We start from the raw sequence: 22,849 nt of genomic DNA, 5'->3' as shown, positions 1-22,849 counted from the left end.
AAGCCTGAGTGTCTCATGATCAATACCACAGCAGTGATGTACCAGCTGTCATCTCTGATTCATTTTCACTGAGCCTGTGCAAAGTACTTCAGGTAACGCTGATTCTGATGTAGCTGTCAGTACTGCTACACATCTCCTGAACTCTGCACAGCAGTGGCCTGTCCCTATATGATGAAAAATGACTTTTATCTTTCCTAGCCTTTAAAACAATATTATCAGCTTCCTTCAGCTAAAGATTTGAAGTCCAGAAAATAACATGTAAGATTGGATAATAGGGGGAGAAAGTGATCTTCTAGTGCTTTATATAAGTTAGTCTTGGTGCCCTCAGATTGTCCTTTCACATGCTGAGCACTAACTTGAACTCTGACCTCTCTGACAGGAGTTTTCAGAAGGTAATGAATTATTCTGGTTTGTGTTCTAGTAGCCATTGTGATGTGATTTCTCTTTGACTTCTCACCTTACCCACTGTACCCAGGTGCCTTTTCTTGCTCATCCCACTGTGCTGCTGTCTACATTGATACAAAGTACACACTGCTCTTTCTGACACCACAGCATGTTGCAGACATCCTAGAAATAGGAGCTTATTCAGCATTTTCTCTGCACCTATGGTTTTATAGATCTTCAGATTGTTTCTTTCAGAGATAAGAAATCTCTGTTCTGAATTTTCTCTCCTTTCAATTAATGAATTTTCTAGCTAATATTCCCTGCAATACAACCTTATAAATCCCATACAATGACCTGCTAATCCCTAATGACCTGCTTGGTAATGTGCCATTATGGAAACAAATTTGGCTTTTTTGCTGGTTTCAGCCTCCAGTGCTAGAAATAAGTTGAAAAGAAAACTGTTCAGTTCACATTTTCCATGCCTCTGACTAACCAGACGTTCTCTTTGTGTTGTGAAGGCAAAAAAAAGACATGAACCATGGCAGGTGGCCTCTCTGTCTGAGTAAGAGAATCCTGTAAGGGACCAAAGTGTGGTATATAATATATTAGTGTGATCAACAGATGCTTGCATGAATAAAAGAAATAAATCTTTGGAGAGGGCAGCATTTTTTCAGCCAGGACACCTCTCTGGATAATATTTTGTGTCAGAAATTGACCTGATGAACTAAATTCCTGATTTCTTCTGAAAACTGGAACATTCAAGGTAAGGTTTGAATTTCCCTCAGTAGGGAGATTTTCAGAAGAAATCCAGACAAAATTAAAAACCATCAAGGAAGATGTCTTATTTAGTATTAGGAATGTACACCAAACTCTGCCTAAAAGTTTTTTTTAACCATTATAACTATTTTCTTAATATTTCCCTTTAATTTGTGTAAAATCATGTGCCAGGCAGTTGGGCAATAAACTACCAATGGTAGCTCATGCTTATGATATGTTACAATTTAAAAACAAAACAGAACATAAGCATTAGCTGGGAGAAAGGTTGGGGTTTTTCCCCTACATCTGTAAGGGTATCTGAAAAAAGCCAAATTCTAGACATGTATCACAAATATAAATTTTGAAACTATTGAATCAAGACAGGCTTCAGCCCCTCTGGGGAAATCCTGTGAAAAATGAAAAACCCCTATCAAAAATTCATAGTATCACCTCACTCTAAAATCCTGTGATATCTTATATTCTCTGTGCAGTGAAAATAAATACTGTATTTTATTTATTTCCCATGTAGTAAAACCCAAAATTATCTCATGCATCTACCTGTGCATTACTGAAAACCATAAATAATCTCACAGAATTCAAACATAAATTATAATGAATTCTGTATAATTGATACAGCTTTAAAAGTACACAGAAACTCCATTAGGTGCAACTGTTCAAGCTTTAGATGTAGTCTTCTCCAACATGTCAGCCTCCTGTTTCAGGCAACTTTCTTCCCTCATCTTGCTCACCATGTCACCCTCTATAGCTTCTATTCTAGGGTTGCTCTGCATGTTGTTTCCCCACCATTCTTCGGCTCTAATGCTTTAGGCTGTCGTTATTTCTGAAAAATAAACAAAACACATGACTTTAATTAACAAAAACTTCCTCCCCCACACCCCTTGTGGAGTCCGGTCATTTAATTTTAAACTCTACTCACTGTTGCAGCCATTGCTACTTGTAGTTTCAACTAGGTTGGCACCACACTCTGAAGAACTTGTCCTTGGAATGGAAACTTTCCTGACCATAAAAAACAAAAAGGAGACAACAGAGAGAAATAGACACAGAGTGAAAAACGTTATCAGGGAAGAGACAAATTAATGGAATGATTTTTCAATTGAAAAAAGCAACATGGATCTTCTCCAATTACTTTCTAATTAATACTCATTGGTTTTGAGAAGAGTGTCTTTGAGTAGAAGAACAGAGATCAGAGGGCAGCACAGCATTTGGAACTACATGGCTTCTTTCCTCAAGGTAATGTTCCTGTTTGTCTGATTTCATAGGTCTTTATTTAAACAATTAGTAAATAGCACAGAATTACTACCAATTCTCTTAGTGTTTGGAAATGATGTGAAATTTTCCACATTTTGTTGAGGAGAAGCAAATCTTGTATATGGAGCTGATCATTTGCTGTCTAGTTCCCTTTCTTTTAATAGTCATCAGACATCTGCTCTCTTGAGAAGAGTCATGAGCTGTTCTCTGTTCTGTCCAGTTTGTGTCCTGTGGTGATGTAACTCCTCCACAAAGTCTGTTGTCTTGGACAACGTAAATGGCTTTATTCCTAGATCCTGTTGTTTTGGCTGGCTGAGTTCCTGTTCATCAATATTACACTTACCTTACAGGTAATTTGGCATTTCAGCATACACTTACAATGAAATATAGAAATTAATTGCAGATCTCTTTTGGTTTTCCCTAGGGTTTGCTCTGTTCCTCTGAACTATGTGTGTGGCATTTAGGCTTCTCTATTCCTTTTAAAGAGAAACTGGCTCATGTGGCTTCTCTTCTCATCAGCTACCTTTCTTACTCTTCTTCCAGTAACCCTGGTACAATATGTTTCTGGAGGAAGAAGACCAGATGGACCTGGTCTCATAGGTGAATTGCTGGAAGCAGAAGATGCCATTTGTTCCTCAGTAGCAGTGTAATAGCACAGACCGTTGTACACTTCCCTATGTTTTGCCCACGCCAGAAGGAGAGGCTTTATCAGCACAGTTTGTTGGAGAGGGTGGGGGGTTGTTTCAAGATGGAGAGCAGCTAGATCTGCATTTGCCCTGCCTCCATGTGCTCTGCAGATTGGAAAAAATAAATCAGCAGCTGATAAAAATGTGATGACTCAGCTAAATGTAAAAGGAGAAGTATTTCCCACTGTTCATCCAGAGCTCTCATGTGCAGCCCTGCTCTTTTATGGATTACTTTCACTGTTAGTTATGATTTAGTTTTATAAGCAGAGCAATGAAACCTCTGCCCTTGTATGTTGAATGGATTTGTTTCTAGGGAGCATGGAATGCACTTGCACGTGCTTTGTCCTCAAATCTACCCAAATAGCCTGAGAGAAAAAAAACTTGGAAAGGAAGGGAGGTACGGTGATAAAGACAAGAAAATAGAGCACTGACTTCTATATTCCAAGTGGTTTCTTGTATAATTTTAGGAATTCGGTTTCTTTGTCCTGAACTTCAATTAGTATCTCCTCTTCTGCACCCCTCCAGATTACATTACTGTTTATACTAAAACCCCACTAGAACTCTCTGCTGAAAGAGCTATGGAAATGTTCACTAACACAGTTCAGGGAAAAGGCTTTCTGCTCTCTGATTGTGGATCAAATGTTTTTGTTTATAAAGTGGAATATTGAAAACTTTAGCAGAGTATATCTCTTTAACATTTTAAAATTAATGTATCCTGTCAGGAGGCCAGGTCAAAGATGATGCATACTCTCAGCTAACCCTTACAAGCCCTAGTTCCACCCTCTTCTAAGATATAGGTGATAGATGAAGTTTGAGAAAAAAGTCTCAAAAATCTCTTAGCAATAATCCTCATTCACTCAGCTGAAAAGAGGGGAGTAGATTAAAGTATCCACTTGAGACTCCTCATGTGTTGGTCGCTCCAGCCAAGAGATAAGGACTTACAGATGTAAAGTGTTTCAATTATAGATGAGTTCTCTAGCAGATGATCATCCTACATCAGCCTCTGAAGTGTAAAGGTAAGACAAGACAATTTTAGCCAATTAGGTTCTTTTATCTGAACTGAAGAAGTTGATCATGGTTTTGTGAGATTTCCCAAGTTAGTCTGGTGTGTAAGATAGGGTTCAAGGGCAACTATGTTATAAGTGAGATGTTGCCCTTTTTATTTTGCTAATAAAAGGCACTACTACTTGTTCTGCCAGTTAGGTAAAGCTTGAGTAAAGAGAAGTTGATGTTCTAACTGTCTAATAAAAGAATTTTCACAGTCCTGTCATTGATGTCACTCTAAGCTTCTGTACTCGGACCATAAAACTCAATAGATTGTCTCCAGCTTCCCCTGATTTTACTGCAGGTGAGAGAAAAAGGGTCTTTTAACACATTATTCTCTGAAGACATTTTTTCCTTTTCTCAGAGACAATTTTACTTCTAAAGAAATGCTTTCTGTATCTCTATGAGACTTGAATGAATTGTTCTTAAGTTAGTTTAAGCTGTTTTTTGTTCTAATAAGTTTATAGTAATTGGCAAATATCTTTTAACAAACAGCCGCTGTGGCATTCCATGGCTAAGCAAGATTAATTTAATTAAAATTGCTACTGTGGGGGGGTATCCTTTACAACAAGGGGTTTTTTATACCAACTATTTTATCAAATGCTCTCTATCTCTTCTAAATACATTCAGCTGTGGGAGAAGCTGGCATTCAGTGGGTTTCCATGACAGCAGCTGAGGTAAAACTAGACCAGCTATTCCAAAGGTCGCTCATTGAAAGGCACAGATCAAAAAGGTTGATTTGGCAATGTGACCATGGGAGCACAAAGAACAGAATTGCAAGAACCTTTGGTTATCATAACCAAGGAGAAATGCAGTATAGGAGGAAAGAGAAGAGGCTGCAAGTCTGTGATGGTAAAGAATTACAGCTGCCTTACAGAGGCATAGAGATGCATAAACACATATTGATGGTATATAGCAAAATGAGTTCTTACAAAAAGTGCTGAAGTCTAAAAATAAAGAGGGGACATAGGAAGTTGACTTGCATTGCAGTTGAAGGTGGTAAGTTTGTTTGGGTTTGGTATAAGTGTAGTGATACATGTACAGCATCAAACAGTTGCCTCAATCCCAGAAACGGCTTTTGTGTTTTCATTCCAAGTCCTGAAATGTCTGAAATGCTACTAAAGCCAACCCTGCAGCACCAGCTGTCTAGCACTGGTGTCTGCCTTCTATGCAAACACGGATCACCCTTGGTACAAATTAGTTAGCTCTCTCAGTTGTCCTAAATGCTAGTAAACATCTACCTGGAAGTAATCTTCAGTTTCATTCTTTACCTAGTTTTCCTTTCTGGACCAGGGGTGGTAGAGGAATTGGGAGCTAATGGCACCAGCTGCTTTGGTTGCCAATTCAGTAGGAACAGTTTCTGATCTCTAAGCACATTGTTAATTTGCTTCTACTTCTCAGTCTTTGGAACACAAGGTAGACTAATGTTTTAAAATATTAGCCCTAACTCTAGATAGACTGTAAAATTTCACATAGGTGTTTAGTATGTGTATTTTTTACAAAGCAACTCTAAGTAAGAGCTTAGAAATGACACTGAGAAAACTTCAAGCCAGGAAGCAAATATTACAAGCAACAAGTTGAGACATCCACATTCATTATGCTGAATAACCATACAACCTTATGGATAATTCATTACATACTTTTACATTCAAATAATTAGTACATGATTACCAGAAGAAATTTCTACTTGATTGAATAGCTTCAGCCTTATGAATCACTTTTACCTGCAAAGGAAGTAGAATGCTCCAATTACAAGAACTCCTAGAAGAAGAAGGGAAGCCAAGAAAACTGCAAACAGGTCACCTTTTGTTTGGGATTTGATGCTGGGCAGCAAAACTTCCTCACAACGAGCTCCTGTGTAACTCTCAATACACCTGGGAAACCAAGTTGTATTTGGATTAGATGGTAGCTTGTCATCTACAATGAAAAACTCAAAGGCTTCTTCTGGGTAGAGAACTTATTCTGACACGATTCAAAGGTTGTATTTCTTCACAGCAAGTTTTCTTACAGACTCATATGTCTGGAACAAAGGGAATTAGGCACGTTGAACATCAAGTTTACATTCTGATCCACACTGCTTTTATATGTTAGGTTTAATATACTCATCACTGACTGATTTAATTAATTAAGCCTACTTCTTTAGTGTTAGCTGTGTCATCCCACTGGTTCTCACACTAGTCATGCTTTCTTTTCCCTGTTTCAGGTAACTTTCTGGCTTCCTTTGTTGAAGATAGTACTGTCAGCTAAAGAGATCAAGGAAATGGGAATTCATTGAGACAAAGTACAGCTTAAACTGCAAAAGTCGTTTATGCAGTGTAGTAATTCATGCCAGAACATGTTACATGCTTGGTGAATAACCCCCTCTTGGAGAGACCTAGGTAGAAGTGTTCTCTACTATGCTTATTTTATGTGTTGAGCTTCTGAAAACTTCTGAAGAAAGGATTAACATGAATATGGTATTTTACCATGGTAAAATGGGATGATATTTTATTTAAAATAAATAAAATTAATGGCTTAGTAATTCATATTCAATCAAAAATAGGTAGGTTGAAGCTAAACTAATCTTCATTTGTTATGTATTTTGCACTTACTCTGCTAAGTGTTCTTAAGGAATTGATTTCATTATAGAAAATGGAAAGCACTTCTTTCAATATCTACATTCTGCATGTATTTTTTTATATATGTAAATTTGCTTCTCTCTATTTGTATTACTAAAGATCTTGCTCCTTCTTGCTATTTCTGGCACTGAAGTCATAATAATCTGTGACATAAGCAATTTCAGGCTCCAGCTGAGAAAAATGGGCTAAACTCTGCAACATACTTGAAGTTCTCAACTGCCATTGGCAGCTGCAAGGTATAATTTCCGATGAGGGATAAGAAGGTGGAGAGGGGAGGAACTGCCAAAAAAGAATGTTTAGCATATCTAACTAATACCAAAGGATCTCTGTGAGTTTTCTGACATGGTGCCTGATGTGACTCCCACTACACTTTGTGTAGGTTATGGACCAGTATTTCAGAACTGCTGGCCTAAACCATTGCACAAACAGTTACTAACCTTTTATTTTAATTCTTTGTCTTTGGAAATATAATGGAAGATTTAGACACTAAAAAAAGACATCTAATTATCATCATATATTAAAGCTATGCAACTGATCAAACAGACACCATTTACTAAGGACAATCTGAGGCTTTTCAAAGTCATGATGTTTCACTGCTGGGAGAAGCAAGGGTAGGCAGACTGCTCTGATTGCTTGAGATAATGTTCCAGATATTTATTCTAAGTGTAGTGGCTTTTCAGTAGCCTATTTCTGAAATACTGTAGAATACTTTAAGAATAGAAGTGTAGTTTGAGTGGGGCATTGTTCTCTAGCAACTAAAAGAGAAATGCTTTGGAGAGCTGAATAGAGTAACAGGGAAAGAAAATGGGATAAGAAATTCATAGGAGTATTCTTGAATAGCAATGAAAACTGGAGAATAATGCAAGGCTAAAATGATACAGGAAGAAAAAAAATAGGTTTTGGCATCAAATTAAGGCTCATGGAAAAGTTCTAAAGAATGAGTGTAAAGGGAGTCAGTAGCCTAAAGAGGAGAATGAAGCAGGAAGAAGACAAGACAGTCACAGCTGCAGAGAGCTGCACAGAGGATCAGGTAAAGGGTGAGGGTTACTGAACTGTTGTGATCCAGGAGAGTGAGTTGGTGTAAACAGTGCATGGAAGATGTATTCATGTTCTGCAAAGACTGTAGGAAAAGAATTGGGAATGTGTTGACAGCACAGCAAAGGGGCACTGAGATTGTAGCACTTCCTACAAAACAGAAAACAGAACCAGATGCTTAAGGTAGTCACAAGTCTTAAAGAAGGAAAAGAGCTCGAAGGCCTAAGATGGTAAAGGGAAAGCTATAGTGATATGAATCCAAGGCTACAGCAAAGAGAAAAAACCTATACTAAAAAAGCACATGCCAAACTTAAAATATCCTGGATGCTGAACCTATTAATTCTGCATGGTTGTAACAAAAACAAGTTGTAGAAACATGACTAGCTAGTTTGATAGTATCTGTTTAACTATGAGCAATGCATTAGGGATTACAAAACTACCATCCACTTTCTCGAGGCTGGCCTGTTGACACACTGGCTGAAAGTGATTGCATGCTATCTAGAAAATGCTGTCATATAACCTAAAAATGATGTACGTTTTCATAGAAACAGGAAAATTAAGATATCTCTAGGTTACATTTAAATAATAAAATTATTTAGCTAATGCGACCAAGCTGTGCTAAAGTTAGGGCATGTTAGAAAATCCAGATGTTTAAATATTGGTTTGAACAAGATTTTTGTGAAGTCACCTTCCCTAATGTACAAATTGGTAAAGGCCTATGTTAAAGATGGAAGCAACTGATGCTTTAAAACACCCAGGAAAGGTTTCTTCTGCAAGTCCTTTGCTAAAATAGGTGAGAAAGAAACTAAGCAGACTTCAGTAATTAGCAGTGGGATTCTCTTAGACCTGCTTATCTTGCTGCACTAGCAGAGCTTCAGTCATTTCAGTGGGGTTACACGTGCAGTGGCAGCAAGTAAGACAGAGACACAGTCACTAACAAGCACGTGGGCTGTGAACACGAGGCAGAACCACGGTGTCTGTGTAGCGTCTCCTGGAGGCACTCGGTGTTACTGTACACAGCCCTAAAGGCCAGGAGCAGCTCCTTTATCTTGTTTATAATGGATGCCTAAAAGCCCAGCACAAGTCAAGTCAGCTGCTGACACGGCAGGCACTGGTGCACCTGCACGTGAATGGGTTGGGGCAGAGCCCAGAGGAGCCTGGAGCAGGCTGTAGTAAGGAGGAGTTGTACTCACTGAGTTAGTGCTCACTGGCCAGGTGTTGCTGGTGCACACCACCTGCACACTGTTAACCTGCTGCCTTTAAACGGCCCTGCTATGCAGCATTCCAGAGCTGATTTTTAGAATGGAGAAAAGGTCTTTCCCCCTCTTAGAAAATGGAATTTCAAATTCAGACTTGAAAGACAGCAGCCTTCACTGTTTGAGGAAATTCTGTGAGGAAATCCTCCCATTTTCAGCTGGCATCCAGATTTCTGCTCTCCTAGATGACTGCACACACGTGTACAACACCCACACTTCTTGTCAGATGAGATGAGCTAGCCTTAACTCTTGTACACAAATGTCCTACAAGGAGCTCCAGACAAAACACCAGCATATGGAAAGAAATCCATAGAACCTTTCAGCACAGGGTGTTAATCACATCAGCATCAATGCAAGGTGGAAGAAAAACCATTGGATAAGATGTCAGGAGATGACCAGCAGGTCTGCAATTACATTGATCCCTTACAATCTGATTAGTAACTAAAACATAATGGCCTTGCAGTAACACGGGCATTACTGCTGTCTCCTTTCAGATGCTGCTTGTTGGACACTGCAAATGATCCTATGGCACTGGGATTAATAAGAAGGTAAAGTTTCTGTCTTTGCCAGACTGTAAGGTGGGCATAATAAGGAAGTATCTGACAGACTGTAAAAGTAGGAAGTAGAATTTGAGTCAAATATGCACGCAGATTCTCACTTCTTTGCATTATACTATCAGGGTGTTGACTTTAGTTTTCATTTAGCCTTCCTTTAGTCAGGAAAATCTTGGGTACTTCCTGGTATAAAAACTACTTGCATGTAAATACAAAGCTCTGAGCAGAAAAAGACAAGAAATTATCTGCTTGTCAATGCAATTCAGATTATATGGCTGATAACTTCAAGATCAACAATCTTCAGTCTGTACCAGACTCCTAAAAGTTGTTCTAATCCATACAGTCTAAGAACATCTAGTAATATGAAAAAAGAATTTAGAACCAAAGTGAATAAACTATGGCAAAAGGGCACCTAAGCAACTTTTTTAAAAGTTTTGCATTTAGAGAAGCTTCAAAACTGTTACTCTCTATACACAGAGAGTAAAATGAAATGCTCCTTCTGGAGAGAAATTGAAAGAATGGGTTATTCTCCCCTCCCTTAGCTATGTGTGTGTATGGCAAGTTTTCCATATCTGGCAATTACATTAATTTAGATTGCTAGTAGTTTTCAAACACATAAGATAGTGTTGTGCTTTATATTTTATGTCCCATTAAAAATAAATCTTAATTATCGACTCTTTTTAGCTATACTTTTGGTGTGTATTCTAACTTTTATTACTACCTTTCAAGCCAAAAGCAGAATTAAAAATACTAATTGGACAGTTTGTTTTTTAGAAGAGTCTGAGGTACATGAAAGTGTATTTTTGAAGGCAGAGAAAGAAGAAAAGCCCAGATGAGTGGGAGGCCCTTCCCTGGCAACTTGCAGAGTGCATATTCTGGAAGCTGAGAGCACAGCAAGTGTGACTTGTGGGGATGTCTGGAACCGGGAATGAAGGGCCCATGGCAGAGAGCCAGGCAAGGAGAGACTACACAGACAGTGGTAGAAGGAATTTGCACAGGATTTACTGGATTACCATAGGACAGGTGGAGGAGACATTCCATTAGGATGGAAGAAAAGGAAGGGAAAAAGGAAGAGATAACCTTGAAAGATACCCAGGAATTTCAGAGAGGAGATTTGCAAGGTCTGCCTGTGTCTCTTGCAGTACTTAGCCATCCCCAGAGTAGGATCCCTGTCCCAAAATGAGAGCATTCACTGTTCATTTCTGTGTGTACTGCCCTCTGAAGCACAGCTCTGTGTGTGTTGTCTTATACCATCTGTATTTTGCTTGAAATGCAGAAAAATGCTCTCAGAAATCTGCCAAGTGTAAGAAAAAAATGGGAGTATCAGAGCTTCCCCTCAGAAACCAAAATCTTTACTTAATTCTGCAGTGCATTAATTACTGATTATGGGCCAGCTGTGCATCAGGTGCTGAGACAAACAGCTTTCAGCCTTGTGTTTTATGATACACCTGAGGCAGCTGCTTTTCCATCCTTCTCTGTTCTGCTGCCTGTTTATTTACTTCATTTGAGTGTTCCTGGGCTTGAGGCTCATGTGGTTCATGGTGACAGGTGTGCCTTTTGCTGCTGAGAACATTAACTCATTGTTAGGAAAGCAGTGAGGGAAGATGGCAGCTGAGCAACCTCGTGTTTTAACACACATCAGCTGTATTTAAAATCTGCTACTGTTGCACATGGAGGGGATCAGCTAACGTTCTGTTGGTATTAAATCTCTGCCTTGTAGATATCCAATCCTGAATTATAAAAATAACTGAAATTCCAAAGGTAAACAGCAGCTCTTCATTTTTAGCATGCTACAAAACACGTATTTCTAAAGAATGGTGCATTTTTCTCAGTCACGTGGTGACACTGCTTCCAGTGATGTTTCATAGGGGAATCTGGACAAACTCTGCTGAGCACAACACATTCGTGTAACTAAGTACCATGTCAAAGCAAATGTGTTTTAAGTATTTTTACAGTTTGCTTGTCTGTTCTTTCTCCATCTCCTCCTTTTAATTAACAATCATTCAGCCCTTGATTCTAAAAGTGATTGGAGTTTTCTTTCAGTAGGAGATGATCATTTGAGAACACTGGGGAGCTTTGGGTGGGATTTGGCAGAAACCCTCATCAAAGGAACTGCGCAACTGTGTGATGATGCCAGTCATGAAGTTCCAAAGCACCAAATATTTTCTGAATTCTGCTGAATAGTGATGCATTTTTTTCTGTTGTTTCTATTCACATCACTGCTGATTACTAAGATATCTGTGTGTAAACAAAACCTTTCTCATCTATAATTAGCCTTCTCTGACTGATTAAGGAACATGCTTAGAATGAGGATGTGCTTAAATAGAATGCTGCTATTTAAACCCATCTAACTTCATAATCAACCACTAGATACAGAAAAAAATAGTTGATAATTTGAATGCAATAAGATTGCCTGAGTAAAACAAAAATGCTCTTAAGATGTTACTTTTCTGCTTCAGCAGATTATAAAACCCTATAGTACCTGAATTGAAAATTACTTCACCTGGAACTGTTAAAATGGAAATTATCTATGCTGACTAGTTTGTGCTCCTAAAGAACGAATTTTTTTGAGTATTTGTTACTTCATATTTGTAGTTATGGCACTGAATACATCTTCCTTGTTACACAGTCCAGCAGTAGTTGAGAGGGTGCTTTGAAATTGTTAAACTGCTGCTCTTTAGTTTAACCATTCCTTTTTCATTTATGTACAATAATACAGGACTCCTTCTAGAAAAAAACCCCATGTATTTAAAAAAGTTTTACTTCTTGTTAGTGTAGTATTCATTTTATACTGCATAAACTTGCAAGGTTTAGCAGATAGAATAAATCATCATACAGCACTTCAGAGCTTTAATCTCACTTCTGGATCTGATTCATTGTGACACTGAACAATGACAGTGACATGCTGAGTATATTTTTCAATGAGCATTTACCATAAAATTGCCTCTTTTCTCACTGTCTAACTAAATGAGTTTATGTGCTTAAGTATTTAGATTGAACTGTCCCAAACAAAAGAAAGTAATATTTTAATTAGGCATCTGGCAAAAGATGCTTCTTTTTTCAACTGTTTTATCCAGTTATCATTAGTTATAGCTCAAGACAGAAGAGGGAACAGAAGTTGCCATGGAAGAAAAAAGGTAATATCTTTAATTGTCTGTAATATTTGTCTGAATGCCTATTTTTTTGTTAAGCAAACCCATTCAATCAACCATAATTTATTCTGATGGATGATAACTCAGAATCAGTAAATGCAGGACCCTGAAAAGTGACAGTTTTATTTAGCATCTTATGTCTTGGTAAATCAGAGAATAAGATAGGGCAGTATTTATGCAGGAAATGTATCCACATGCAAAACCAGGAAGTGCTTCTGTCCCAGTTTGCCACATGGGCTTCAAAAGGAACAATGGTTCTGTTATGGATGGTGTAAGAAGTATCTGTGTTTGCTGCCTCGATGTTTCTGTATCAAGTAATCTTTGGCTGTCACTACAAAGATGCTCTTTGAGTATTTCAGCAAGATTCAAAGAACAAGTAAGTCTTGAATTACATTCCTTTTTCCTCCTTAAAAGATTATATTACTTTTTGTGTCTGCATTTTGTTCAGGTTAGGCCATTTTATGTTACAAAAATTTTTGCAATGTAATTAATTTGTAACAAAAACTGTACTTTGTCTTTCTGAATGCCTTTCCTACAGTATATATTCCATGAGGTAAAGGGTATTTTGTTCTTTCTGTGCTGTAATGAGGAAATGTGGCTCTAAATATAGATATAATCCTGAATGCATATGTAATTGAAAACTATTCCAACTGTTAAGCAAGTATACACCAAGTATATACATTTATTTTTCTCATATTGCCATGTCTCTGTAAGCTAGGTAAGTAATAGGTAATTGGCATTTTCTTTTAGATAATATTTTAGTCATGATTCCTTAAAGAAGGCAAATGGAGAAACAGTCTTTAGACAGCTACTGTCCAATACTTAAACACAGAAACTTTAGTTTCACTGACCTGCAGAATGGACTGGATACAGTAGGAATCATATAACAAATCCCTCCATTTAGACAAAAAGATCCATAACTGGTGCCACAGAGTTCTTCATGATCTTAAAAATAAGAGCAAAATAAACACTCAGAAAAATAGAGACTTCAAACCCAAAAAACACGAAATAAACTACCACACAAATGAAACCAGCCTAACGAGCAACAAAGGTATAGGTCTTGCCTTCCAGGCCAGCAACACAGAGCACTGCTGTGCAGAACAGTTTCATGTAACAATATGCAGGAAAAATCACCAATTTATCACCATATCAGATGTGAAACACTGAAATTACATGAATAAATTAAACTTTCTCTTGCAGTGAGAGGAACCTTTGAATTCTCCATTACTTCCTTTGCCTTTCATCACCACTCACCCTAGTGAGGACAGTGATTCACATGATGACCTATGTGAAGTTTGCTTTGTCCTGTTCCAGTGGCACGAGCTATCTTTAGCTTAACCAGCTCCTGCCATGGAGTCAGTCAGTCCAGATGCACCCAGAGTAGTCCCAGGTAAGGGCCAGCACGTTCTGAGGCTGCTCTGAAGCTGAGTTGTGGCACACTGGGGCACCAGCAGCTTTCCCCACCCCGATTCTCAGCGTCCACACCAGGGCACAGCCTGCAAGCACTCACTTAGATACAGCATTGCTGGCTACTGTGTCATTTCACAGATCTCAAAAAGGCTTTTTCCTAACTCAGATGAATTCTTAATGTGCTAAACATAATTAGACATTCTAATAACACCCCCAATACAGGACACTAATGTTGGCACTTGTAGCAGCACTTGTCCATTTTGTGCTTAAAAAGCATATCTAACTGTACCACTTCACTCCTCCTGAAAGCAGTCTAAATTTGGAAGTTGGACTGGATATATTTATGACACATTTAATGCATCAGTAACTCATTTCATATATATGCATCTAATATTTTTATATATTTCTTCCATCTTATGAAACCACAGTATCTCTATCAAAACAAAAATAGAGCAGTCTTCTGACATCACAGGGGTGATAGTCATGTGTTACTTCACACTTTAGGTGTTCTTGCTGTTTTTTCTCCCAGAAGTTCTGAAAACAAGAATTCTGCTGTGTCACTATTTATGTACAGAAGACATGTTCTATACATAACATAGAGTTAAGAGGAATCAAGATTTTAGTTTTCTTATATGTCCTTCAAGAAAAAGGGTCAGGGTTCTCCTTTATTCCTGCAGAAAAAAACAAAAATAGGAAGCATGGCCATAAGACATTCTACCCTACAGAGACCTCCTACAGCTTCTTATCTAAAGTAAGCCAGGCTTTTCTAAGAGTGGCAGAAATGCTCAGCTACTTCTGCTTCTGTGCAACAAAACCATTGTGCAACCTGCTATGCTCTAGGCCAGCTCTAGCAATTCCACTCTCCCTTTTTTCCCTACATTCTTCCCTTTCTAGTGAATCTAGACTACAGCAAAGTGATGTAAGAGTGTAAGTAGAATCCTTACATTATTTTAAGATGAAGATAGTTATACCCCAGGGCCCAAGAGGAATTCAGTTTCATGTTCCTGTTACCAAAGTGCCAGCATCCAAATGGTAACTGGACCTTCTTACCTGTGTGCAGATAAATTAGGAAGCTGGAGGAGGGGAGAAGAAAGGCTGGAAAGATTGTTCATGTTTGACCTTGTTGCACAGAAATGTGTGTTCTGTCCTACCTTGTTAGAAATTAAATGGCAACTTATCTTAACTCTGAAGCTTTCTGTGCTTGTCTGCTGACAATTCATTTACTGCAAGTTCACAATTAAAAGACCTCTTAAATTATTTTGTATAGGTAACTGTACAATCGCAATAGGAATAAAATGGGAACGGGAGGAAACAAGGAGGTTTTTAAACAAGAACTACAACTTAGTTGGTTTTAGTCTATTCAGGTGTAACAGTGGACCTCCTGTGAGTGTAATTCAGTGGAAGGCTACATCCTTCCTTAAATGAAGAGAGGTCCCTGAACACATCAACAGTGTATCAGAATATCTATACAATTTTAAGAATCAAGTGAGAAAAACAAAACTCTCAACTTTGATCTGCTCTCAACTCTGTTAAGTGTCTGAGGGAGGTAACTGTTGAAATTCTCCCACATGGAAAGGTAAGATGATAGAAGGTAGGCCCTGCAGAAAAATCTTTTTAAACAGCTCATGGAAAGGTTTCAAAGAAATTCTCATGAGAATTAATGAGAATTTGTTATCCTCCTTAAAATCCTGCCTTATTGGTTCCATTTCTTCATCTTTATGCAGAACTAGACCTGTCTCACACTGGCAGAGAATGAAGCATGCTGAATGCCTCGAGTCATTCAGGCCTTGGAACATTTGGGAGAATGAACACTGTTAAGGTGTGATCTTTGTATCAAGGACCAGCTCTGCAGCCTAACAAGACATTTCTGTTCTGGCAAAATACCTCAGGCACTTTCTCTTAGGTCTATTAGAGAAAAGTGAGAGAGGTGGAGAGAGAGAACAAAAAGTGCCTAGGAAGCCTTTGAAACCTTTTTGATTGTAATTACAGACAATTTTTCTATAGGCTATTTCTTCCTAGAGACAGACTTTTCTTCCAATACTAAGAGAAAAATGGTAACCTTAATTTTAGCAGTAATGAGAAACTTGAAGAAACGTCTATGTCCACCTTGATCAGGTATCCCTTTTTCCATCCAGTTGTGCTTTTCATTAATTCTGTTTTGTGTATTAATACTTTGGTACTGATTAGTAAAACTGTCTGAGTAACACAGTATAACGTAGATGTTAGAATTATGAAAGACAATAAAAGAAAATTCAGGAAGCTTTAACACTAGGAAAAAATATTACTAACAAATTGTAATTTGCTACAATACAAAAATAGGTATTCTTGTACTCCACACCTGTGGTATTGAACTGCAGTAACTTGCTGCAAATTTCAAAGTTACAGTTCTGTATTTGTAGACAGGGTAGTGTGAAAGCACCAGTTTATCCCTTTAAATGTATAGTCAATGATGCAAAAGAGTATACTGGAGAATCAGAAGGGGTTCAATACAAGCCAAAACCCAATTACATTAGCATTGGTGAATGTGTTATGATTTTTCATGAGGTAAGTCAATACATTATATTAATCTAAAAATGCAAATTGTGTGCTTTGAAAGTCAAATGTATACTACAGTCAGACTCCATAATCAAGACAGAAAAGTTTAACAAGTCAAGAGATGATGGGCAATTAAAAAAATACAAAAGATTTAGCTTGGAAATTAATAGAACTCTATCAATGTATGTTGTACATAACATTCCCCCTCTATCTGAGAGATTAAAGAGAAGCAGGACACAGAAGTTACTTTTTTAAAAAGTTGGATTTTGCTGGAAGAAGTGAAGAGAAATAAAACGAGGTTGTTCTTTCTAATGCTAGACTGAATACTTGAAACTGACTGAGGTAATAGCAGCCTCTAAATACATTTAATTATTCTTTTGAGGACATGCAGGTGTCCTGGTTTTAGCTGGGATAGAGTTAATTTCTTCCTAGTAGCTGGTAGAGCGCTGTGTCCCTAAACTGTCTGGTGTGTTTGCATTTAAACTTTGTAACCTGACTGTCCTGGTTATTAAAAAAACCAAACAAATGCAGACTCAACACCATCTTAACCCCAAAGAGCCAAGCCAGCCTTGATAATCCACATGTGGACTCAGCTGTCTTGCCTAGTCCAGAGGCTAAAATACTAGACTGCTAACTCAAAAAAGGAAGAGAGAGGAGTGGGAAATGTTGACAGAAGATAAAAGGGGGCTGATTCATGCTTCCTCACTTGTAAGCAACTTTGGACTGCACACTAATCAATCACAAACTGAAATATTAGGATTGATCAAAGCAAACGTCTCCTTACAGAATTTGTACCACTGGCTGGTAAACTCTAGTGAGGGATGGCATCTTTGCAGAACAGCTGTGACAATCAGTTGTGGCAGCTATCAAAATCCATGCAATTTTAATGAGTTCTAATGATATAGGTGTATGTATCCAAGTAAAGACTTGGAAGAAATTACCTGTTCGCATATTATTCCGACAGCAATTTTTGTTCTTGGTCAGAGGCAACAGCACCTAAAGACAAACATGTAAATTAAGCATGTAATTTTTTAACCTGGTGTCTTTTTACCCTGAAGAAATAGCTATTGGGATGCAACTTTCAGTGCTTCTCCTAAGCCATGTGTTGCACTCTGACAGTAATGCACTGTTATATGTAAGTTCTGTTAATTCACAGTTAATGGCAAACATTCAAATCTGCTGTCAAGTTCAGTGAATCCCTGAAGGCAGAGTAAAACTAAATTCAGACTAAAGCATGTTTAAACAATGAATACTTTTTTAAAACTGCCATGCTTATTCAGAATTGTAATACCCGATGCACTTAGGCAGTCTGATTGATTCTAGCTAGCTAATTAGATTGACACTTGCACCTTGAAAGACAGAGCACACAACTGAACCATTCCTCAGACTGCTAAGTAGTCAGGCAAGATCCTGGTGGTAGAATTCTTCCATTCCACCAACAGGAAATTTCCAGTTTGTCATTTCGCAGAGCAAATATGTGTTTCACTTGAGTGTTCCTCATGTCTGGATGTCAGGTGAAATTAGTAATGCAAGCTGTGAATTTATCAGAACTTGTACAATAATTTTTAAAATCTACAACAGAAACCCTCTGCCTGGACAGAAATGAATGTTCACGTGACATTGCTAAAAGAAACTTATTCTGTAGGCATGCCAACTCTATAACCATGTACCCTAGCTAACTTCTGTTTTCTTGTTAGGTATAGTCAAGGTTTACTGTACCAAATAGGTTACTGAACAAGTCTAACATAATAGATCATTTTTTCATGTTTGCTCTTTCTTTCTTCACAGTGTATGCAAAGTAAATATTTAAGCAAACTGTCCTGTATTGGAAGAAATAAATTTTTCCCCATTAAATGATCAAATAAAATAAATTACCAGCTTTATGAGAAATAATTGCCTATACTGCAGCTTTAACTAACAGAAAGCTGACTTTCTATAGAGGCCCATTTCAAAATGTGTAATGCATTTTTACTTACTTTATAAGTAGATGGTTCTCGTTTTCATGGGACCTCAGGTGGCTTCTTTAGCTTTTTAAATGTCCTGTCCATACAAGAAAATCTGAAATGGCAGTTCCCTGTGATACTGGGCTGTAACAGCAAGGTCCCCACCCAAAGGCGTCCTCTTGAGCTGGCTCACAGCTACACTTTTCTCTGTGTACAGAACCAAGAACAATTAACATAGCATGTGGCACAAAAAAACAAATGAACAGAGTCACTTCAGAACTAGAATCCTGGTTTTGAAAGAAATAAATCATCCTGGACATTAATTTTTCTAGCAGTCAAGATCTGGATTCTATATGTACTGTTAAAAAAGTTTCAAATTTTCATATAGTGCAGTGTGAGTGAGGTTATAACAAAGACAAACGTGTACAGGGGCCAGGTACAGAATAGGGTAACACCTCATCATGCTCACAGGATCACTTGCATATTTTTCTAGGGTTTCCAGTACTAGAGTTTATTGCTGAATTCAAAATACTCACATAATGCAGTACATATAAAGTGTATCATACATTTATTTTACACTGGCATCAAAAATTTGATTTAAATTTGTCTTTTATTGGAGCAAATAGTCTTTGTTCATTTAGTTTCCCTTTTCACAGAAAGCTCCACAATATTGTATAATATCCAATAGCTGTCATAAAATATAAACAGGATATATAACCTAAATTTCAGACTAGCCCTTGTACTAGATTTAATTAGGATATTAATCCTTGAATTGACAAAATAGCTTGAGTTTTGCTACTGCTGAAAAGAGATCTCTCACCTCCTTTCCTTCATCTTACTGTCAGTATGTACCTCGGTATCTCTGGTGCTGCTCCTAGTCTAAGTTTAACTTTTTCAGGAGATGCTTAAATCCAATGGTGTGGCAGAAAATCCCTTAGGGGAAGCTGACAGATTTCTGCTGCATCAGTGTGTTAAATGGATGTGCTATGCAACTCATCAGCTCTTGGGACTAGGACTAATTGTTCCATGTATGACAAATTGTTTATTAGCTGAATGCAGAGAGCAAGACAGCTTGAGGAAGGCTGTGGGACTACTAATTATTTCTTTTCAAACTTCGTTGCCTGTGTATTCAAGAAACTAGAGAGTGGCAAAGAGAGGGTGTGAAAATACTTCCTCACCAATGTGAAAGCATAGCTTTATTTTTTAAATTCTGATAATAAGTATCACAATATGGGTCTAAAGATCGTTTTTGAAAGTGGTGTTGCTGCTGGCATTCACAGTTTAGGCTTTTTAGTTTTTAAGACTGAAAAATACATCATTTGGTAATCATGTATTTAGATGTTTTTCTCTAAGGTGCTGCACTCTGAACAGAAGTTCAAGGATGTATCAGTGTTTTAAAAATAATTAACTGGACTCTCTCATTAGAGAATAAGATGATATATTTAAAGAAAATGAAGTACTACAGCAGAAATTGTTGCTAAACTTAATTCTAACTGGCTTACGTCTGTGTGTGCACTGAGTTCATACCAGAAACACAAAGATCCTCTGTGCACCTTCCTTGCACTTTCCAAACTGAGTCTTCCTCTAGATGCAGATGTAGCCTATGCTCACAGAAACTAAAAATCCAGTCATAGGAATGCTCAAATGTTTATCTTCCATGTTTGTGAAAGGTTACTTTGTATCTGCAGTTAAGAGTATTTTAATCTGAAATTTAAAATATAGCCTGTTTTGCTCTGTGCCAGCTTGTTGAAAAATATTCTTATCATTCTACACCTTTTCTTCATCTTTGTCATCTAAACTGATATTAATAATAGAAATGCATTGTTTGAAATGCTTATACTTTAAAGCTAGGTCACCTGTGTTCACTGAGATATATTGGAACAAGTCTTGAACTCCTTAGATTTGTCTTTAAATGAACCTGTGTGCTTTACTCCCCATCGATTTAAATCAGAATCTGTATTGCCTCTTGGTTTTGTGTACTTTTAGTGGTTAGCTGGCCTAAACATCTACAGAACCTGTGAGTCTTAATGAGCACAGGCAGACAAAAAGCAAGCACTGAATAATGATTTGGGTTTTGGTTTATGGATCTTTGCTATTCAAACATTCTTAAAATTAATCTCTGTATAAACTCTCCCCCAAATTAAAGAAGATCGTTTCAGTCACATGGCTATTTCAAATATACATTGTTTGTACATTTAGATTAAGTTGCACCTTACAGCTATCTTTGAGAATGGGATTTTACTGCATTATGTATTCTTTCTAAAAATCAAAAAAGGTAAAATCTCATTCTGCCCCAATATTGAGCTCAAATATTTGTGTCATGAAAACAATGAAGGGAAAAAAAATTTAAAAATTCCTTAGTATGCTGATTAAATATAAATTTCCTTCTGAGATGTCCTTGATATCTGTCAAGCAGTCAGTCTACACCTCGTACTTTCTCCAAGAGCCAGGAACTGTCCTGAAGTCTTGTTAAAAGGAGTCTGTTTTTTCTCACCTAGGTATAACTTCTCATACCTTCAGTGTCTGAAGCTCCTAACTGATCTGAGCTCAGAAAATCATCAGGCATCAGAAAAAATCCATTGATCTGCCTGGAACAAATGAGGATCTCTATAAGGAAGAATTCCAGGTGAGATCTTATAACAAATCTGTATAAGAACAATGTTTTACTCAAATTTACACGCTGGAAGCCTATTTAAAGATAGGATAGCCACAATATCAGGAAATTCTGACACAAGACAGGAAGCTAAGGCAGATGACAAATAGCTCACAAATCTCAACATGCTTTGCTTGACAGGGTAATTTTTTTGAAAACAGTTCTTTAAAATTCTTTCCATTGCAGCTTTCTGAAATGACAACAAATGACTGAGTCCTCTTATCTTAGAAATCCCGACAGCAAAAATTAAGGTTTACATTTTCATTTTTATCCACTAAAGTATGTCTAGGATTAATTATATACTAAAATGGGGCAAAACTCTTGTCATGATGTTGAAATTGAAATTTGAGACACTACAGTGAATTTCAGGAAAAACTTTCCATTGTCAAAATTTCCTAAGCAGCTTGCAACCAACTGCAAATTTCCATCTGAAGCCCCAGTTCTATTGTATGAGATATTCATACAGACGTTGGCAAAGCTACAAAGTTGAGGCTTCTGTCCAATGTAACTACTGCAGTCATACTACAAATTTGGGATTTTGGGATAGAGATTCCAGTCTCAAGCCTCTGTGTGCTTATGTGAGGGGAACTATTAAACCTTACAATACCTTTGCATTAAAAAAGTCACTATCACTCTTGGAAAACAAACCCCACCACTATTCTATTATTCTGTGCTTACTGATTTCTTCTGTGGCACTTTTGCTTCCAAGTTTCATCCCTACCTCTTGTAAGAAATCAACTGAAATGAATGCAACATGAAGTTTTTCTCTGCATGGTTAATTTTTATTCATACCTCAGTGGCAGATGTAGTGTCCCTCATAAAGCTAGCTTTTAAATGTCAATAATCTCAGATCCAGTAATCAGAACTCAAAACACCGATATTACAGGCTAACATACAAGGAGACAGTTTAGCACATGGTGACATAATAAAATAGACCATTGCCACTTAAATAATATTGCGTTACTAAAAATGTACGTCGTAAGAGTTTAGATACTTACTTTACGTGGCAGTCATCAGAAATCGAGTGTAACTAGTCTTCCTAATAACGAATTAGACTTTTTAAGATTCATCCAGCACTAATAGCTGGTTGCTGCTAACAGCAGCTGCTCCAAAGCATTGGGGAGATAACTGTCAAAACCTGAATTTCAGTCTCTCTATTATTTTGTCAATTTAAAGCACGTTCTTAACCCTGGAGTGTTTTACTTCCTCTTTTTTTCTTTTTTTTCTTTTTTGTGCATTTAATTTTGTATTGAGTTAATTTGTTCCACTTAAACCACGGCTTACCACAGCAAACGGGTATTCTTAACTCTGCTGGTGTAATCTTTCTCAGACATGCACAGGACAATCTGCTGAATCAACGTAATCCCTAATCCGCATGGTGTAATCCTGCAGCTGCTCGCTCGGGCGCCGTTATGTAATCCCGGCCTCCAGGGAAGGGAGCAGAGCGGGGTGAGCGCAGCGCTCGGTGCCTTCGTGCCGCAGCGGCGGGGGCTGGGGGCCGGCCGGGCTCGGGGGTCGCGGCGCTGCCCGGCGGGGCGGGGGCGGGGCCGGGGG

At 37.8% G+C, this 22,849-nt stretch overlaps 1 protein-coding gene across 3 annotated transcripts; it reads right to left on the bottom strand.

Moving 5' to 3' along the window:
• Positions 1–1,747: 1,747 nt before the first annotated feature.
• Positions 1,748–22,825, bottom strand: NRG4 (neuregulin 4). 3 transcript variants are annotated; one of them, XM_088172352.1, is made up of 8 exons: positions 22,580–22,825; positions 21,157–21,230; positions 18,676–18,849; positions 17,641–17,695; positions 13,606–13,699; positions 5,864–6,013; positions 2,078–2,157; positions 1,748–1,981 (listed from the first exon to the last, which is right to left on the bottom strand). In XM_088172352.1, exons 4-8 carry the CDS (start codon positions 17,648–17,650, stop codon positions 1,965–1,967), a joined length of 351 nt encoding a protein of 116 aa, XP_088028478.1. In that variant the 5' UTR covers positions 17,651–17,695; positions 18,676–18,849; positions 21,157–21,230; positions 22,580–22,825; the 3' UTR covers positions 1,748–1,964. The 3 variants fall into 3 exon arrangements, with proteins under 3 accessions (XP_088028478.1, XP_088028479.1, XP_014734634.1); XM_088172353.1 differs by having other exon boundaries at positions 21,157–21,249; positions 22,580–22,778; XM_014879148.2 differs by lacking the exon at positions 21,157–21,230 and having other exon boundaries at positions 22,580–22,781.
• Positions 22,826–22,849: the final 24 nt, after the last annotated feature.

Source organism: Sturnus vulgaris, chromosome 13 (genome assembly GCF_052056855.1).
Source record: "Sturnus vulgaris isolate bStuVul1 chromosome 13, bStuVul1.hap1, whole genome shotgun sequence".
NCBI lineage: Eukaryota > Metazoa > Chordata > Aves > Passeriformes > Sturnidae > Sturnus > Sturnus vulgaris.
The sequence above is the reverse complement of the archived record's forward strand: the minus strand, read 5'-3'. Positions and strand labels throughout refer to the sequence as shown.

Bases quoted from the DNA above. Each gene is read 5' to 3' on its own strand.
- NRG4 (XM_088172352.1), bottom strand. The intron at 6,014-13,605 runs GTCAGTGAAACT...TTGGTTTCCCAG, and splicing joins GTATCCAGTCCATTCTGCAG to GTGTATTGAGAGTTACACAG. The intron at 2,158-5,863 runs GTAAAAGTGATT...TTTTATGGTCAG, and splicing joins GCATTCTACTTCCTTTGCAG to GAAAGTTTCCATTCCAAGGA.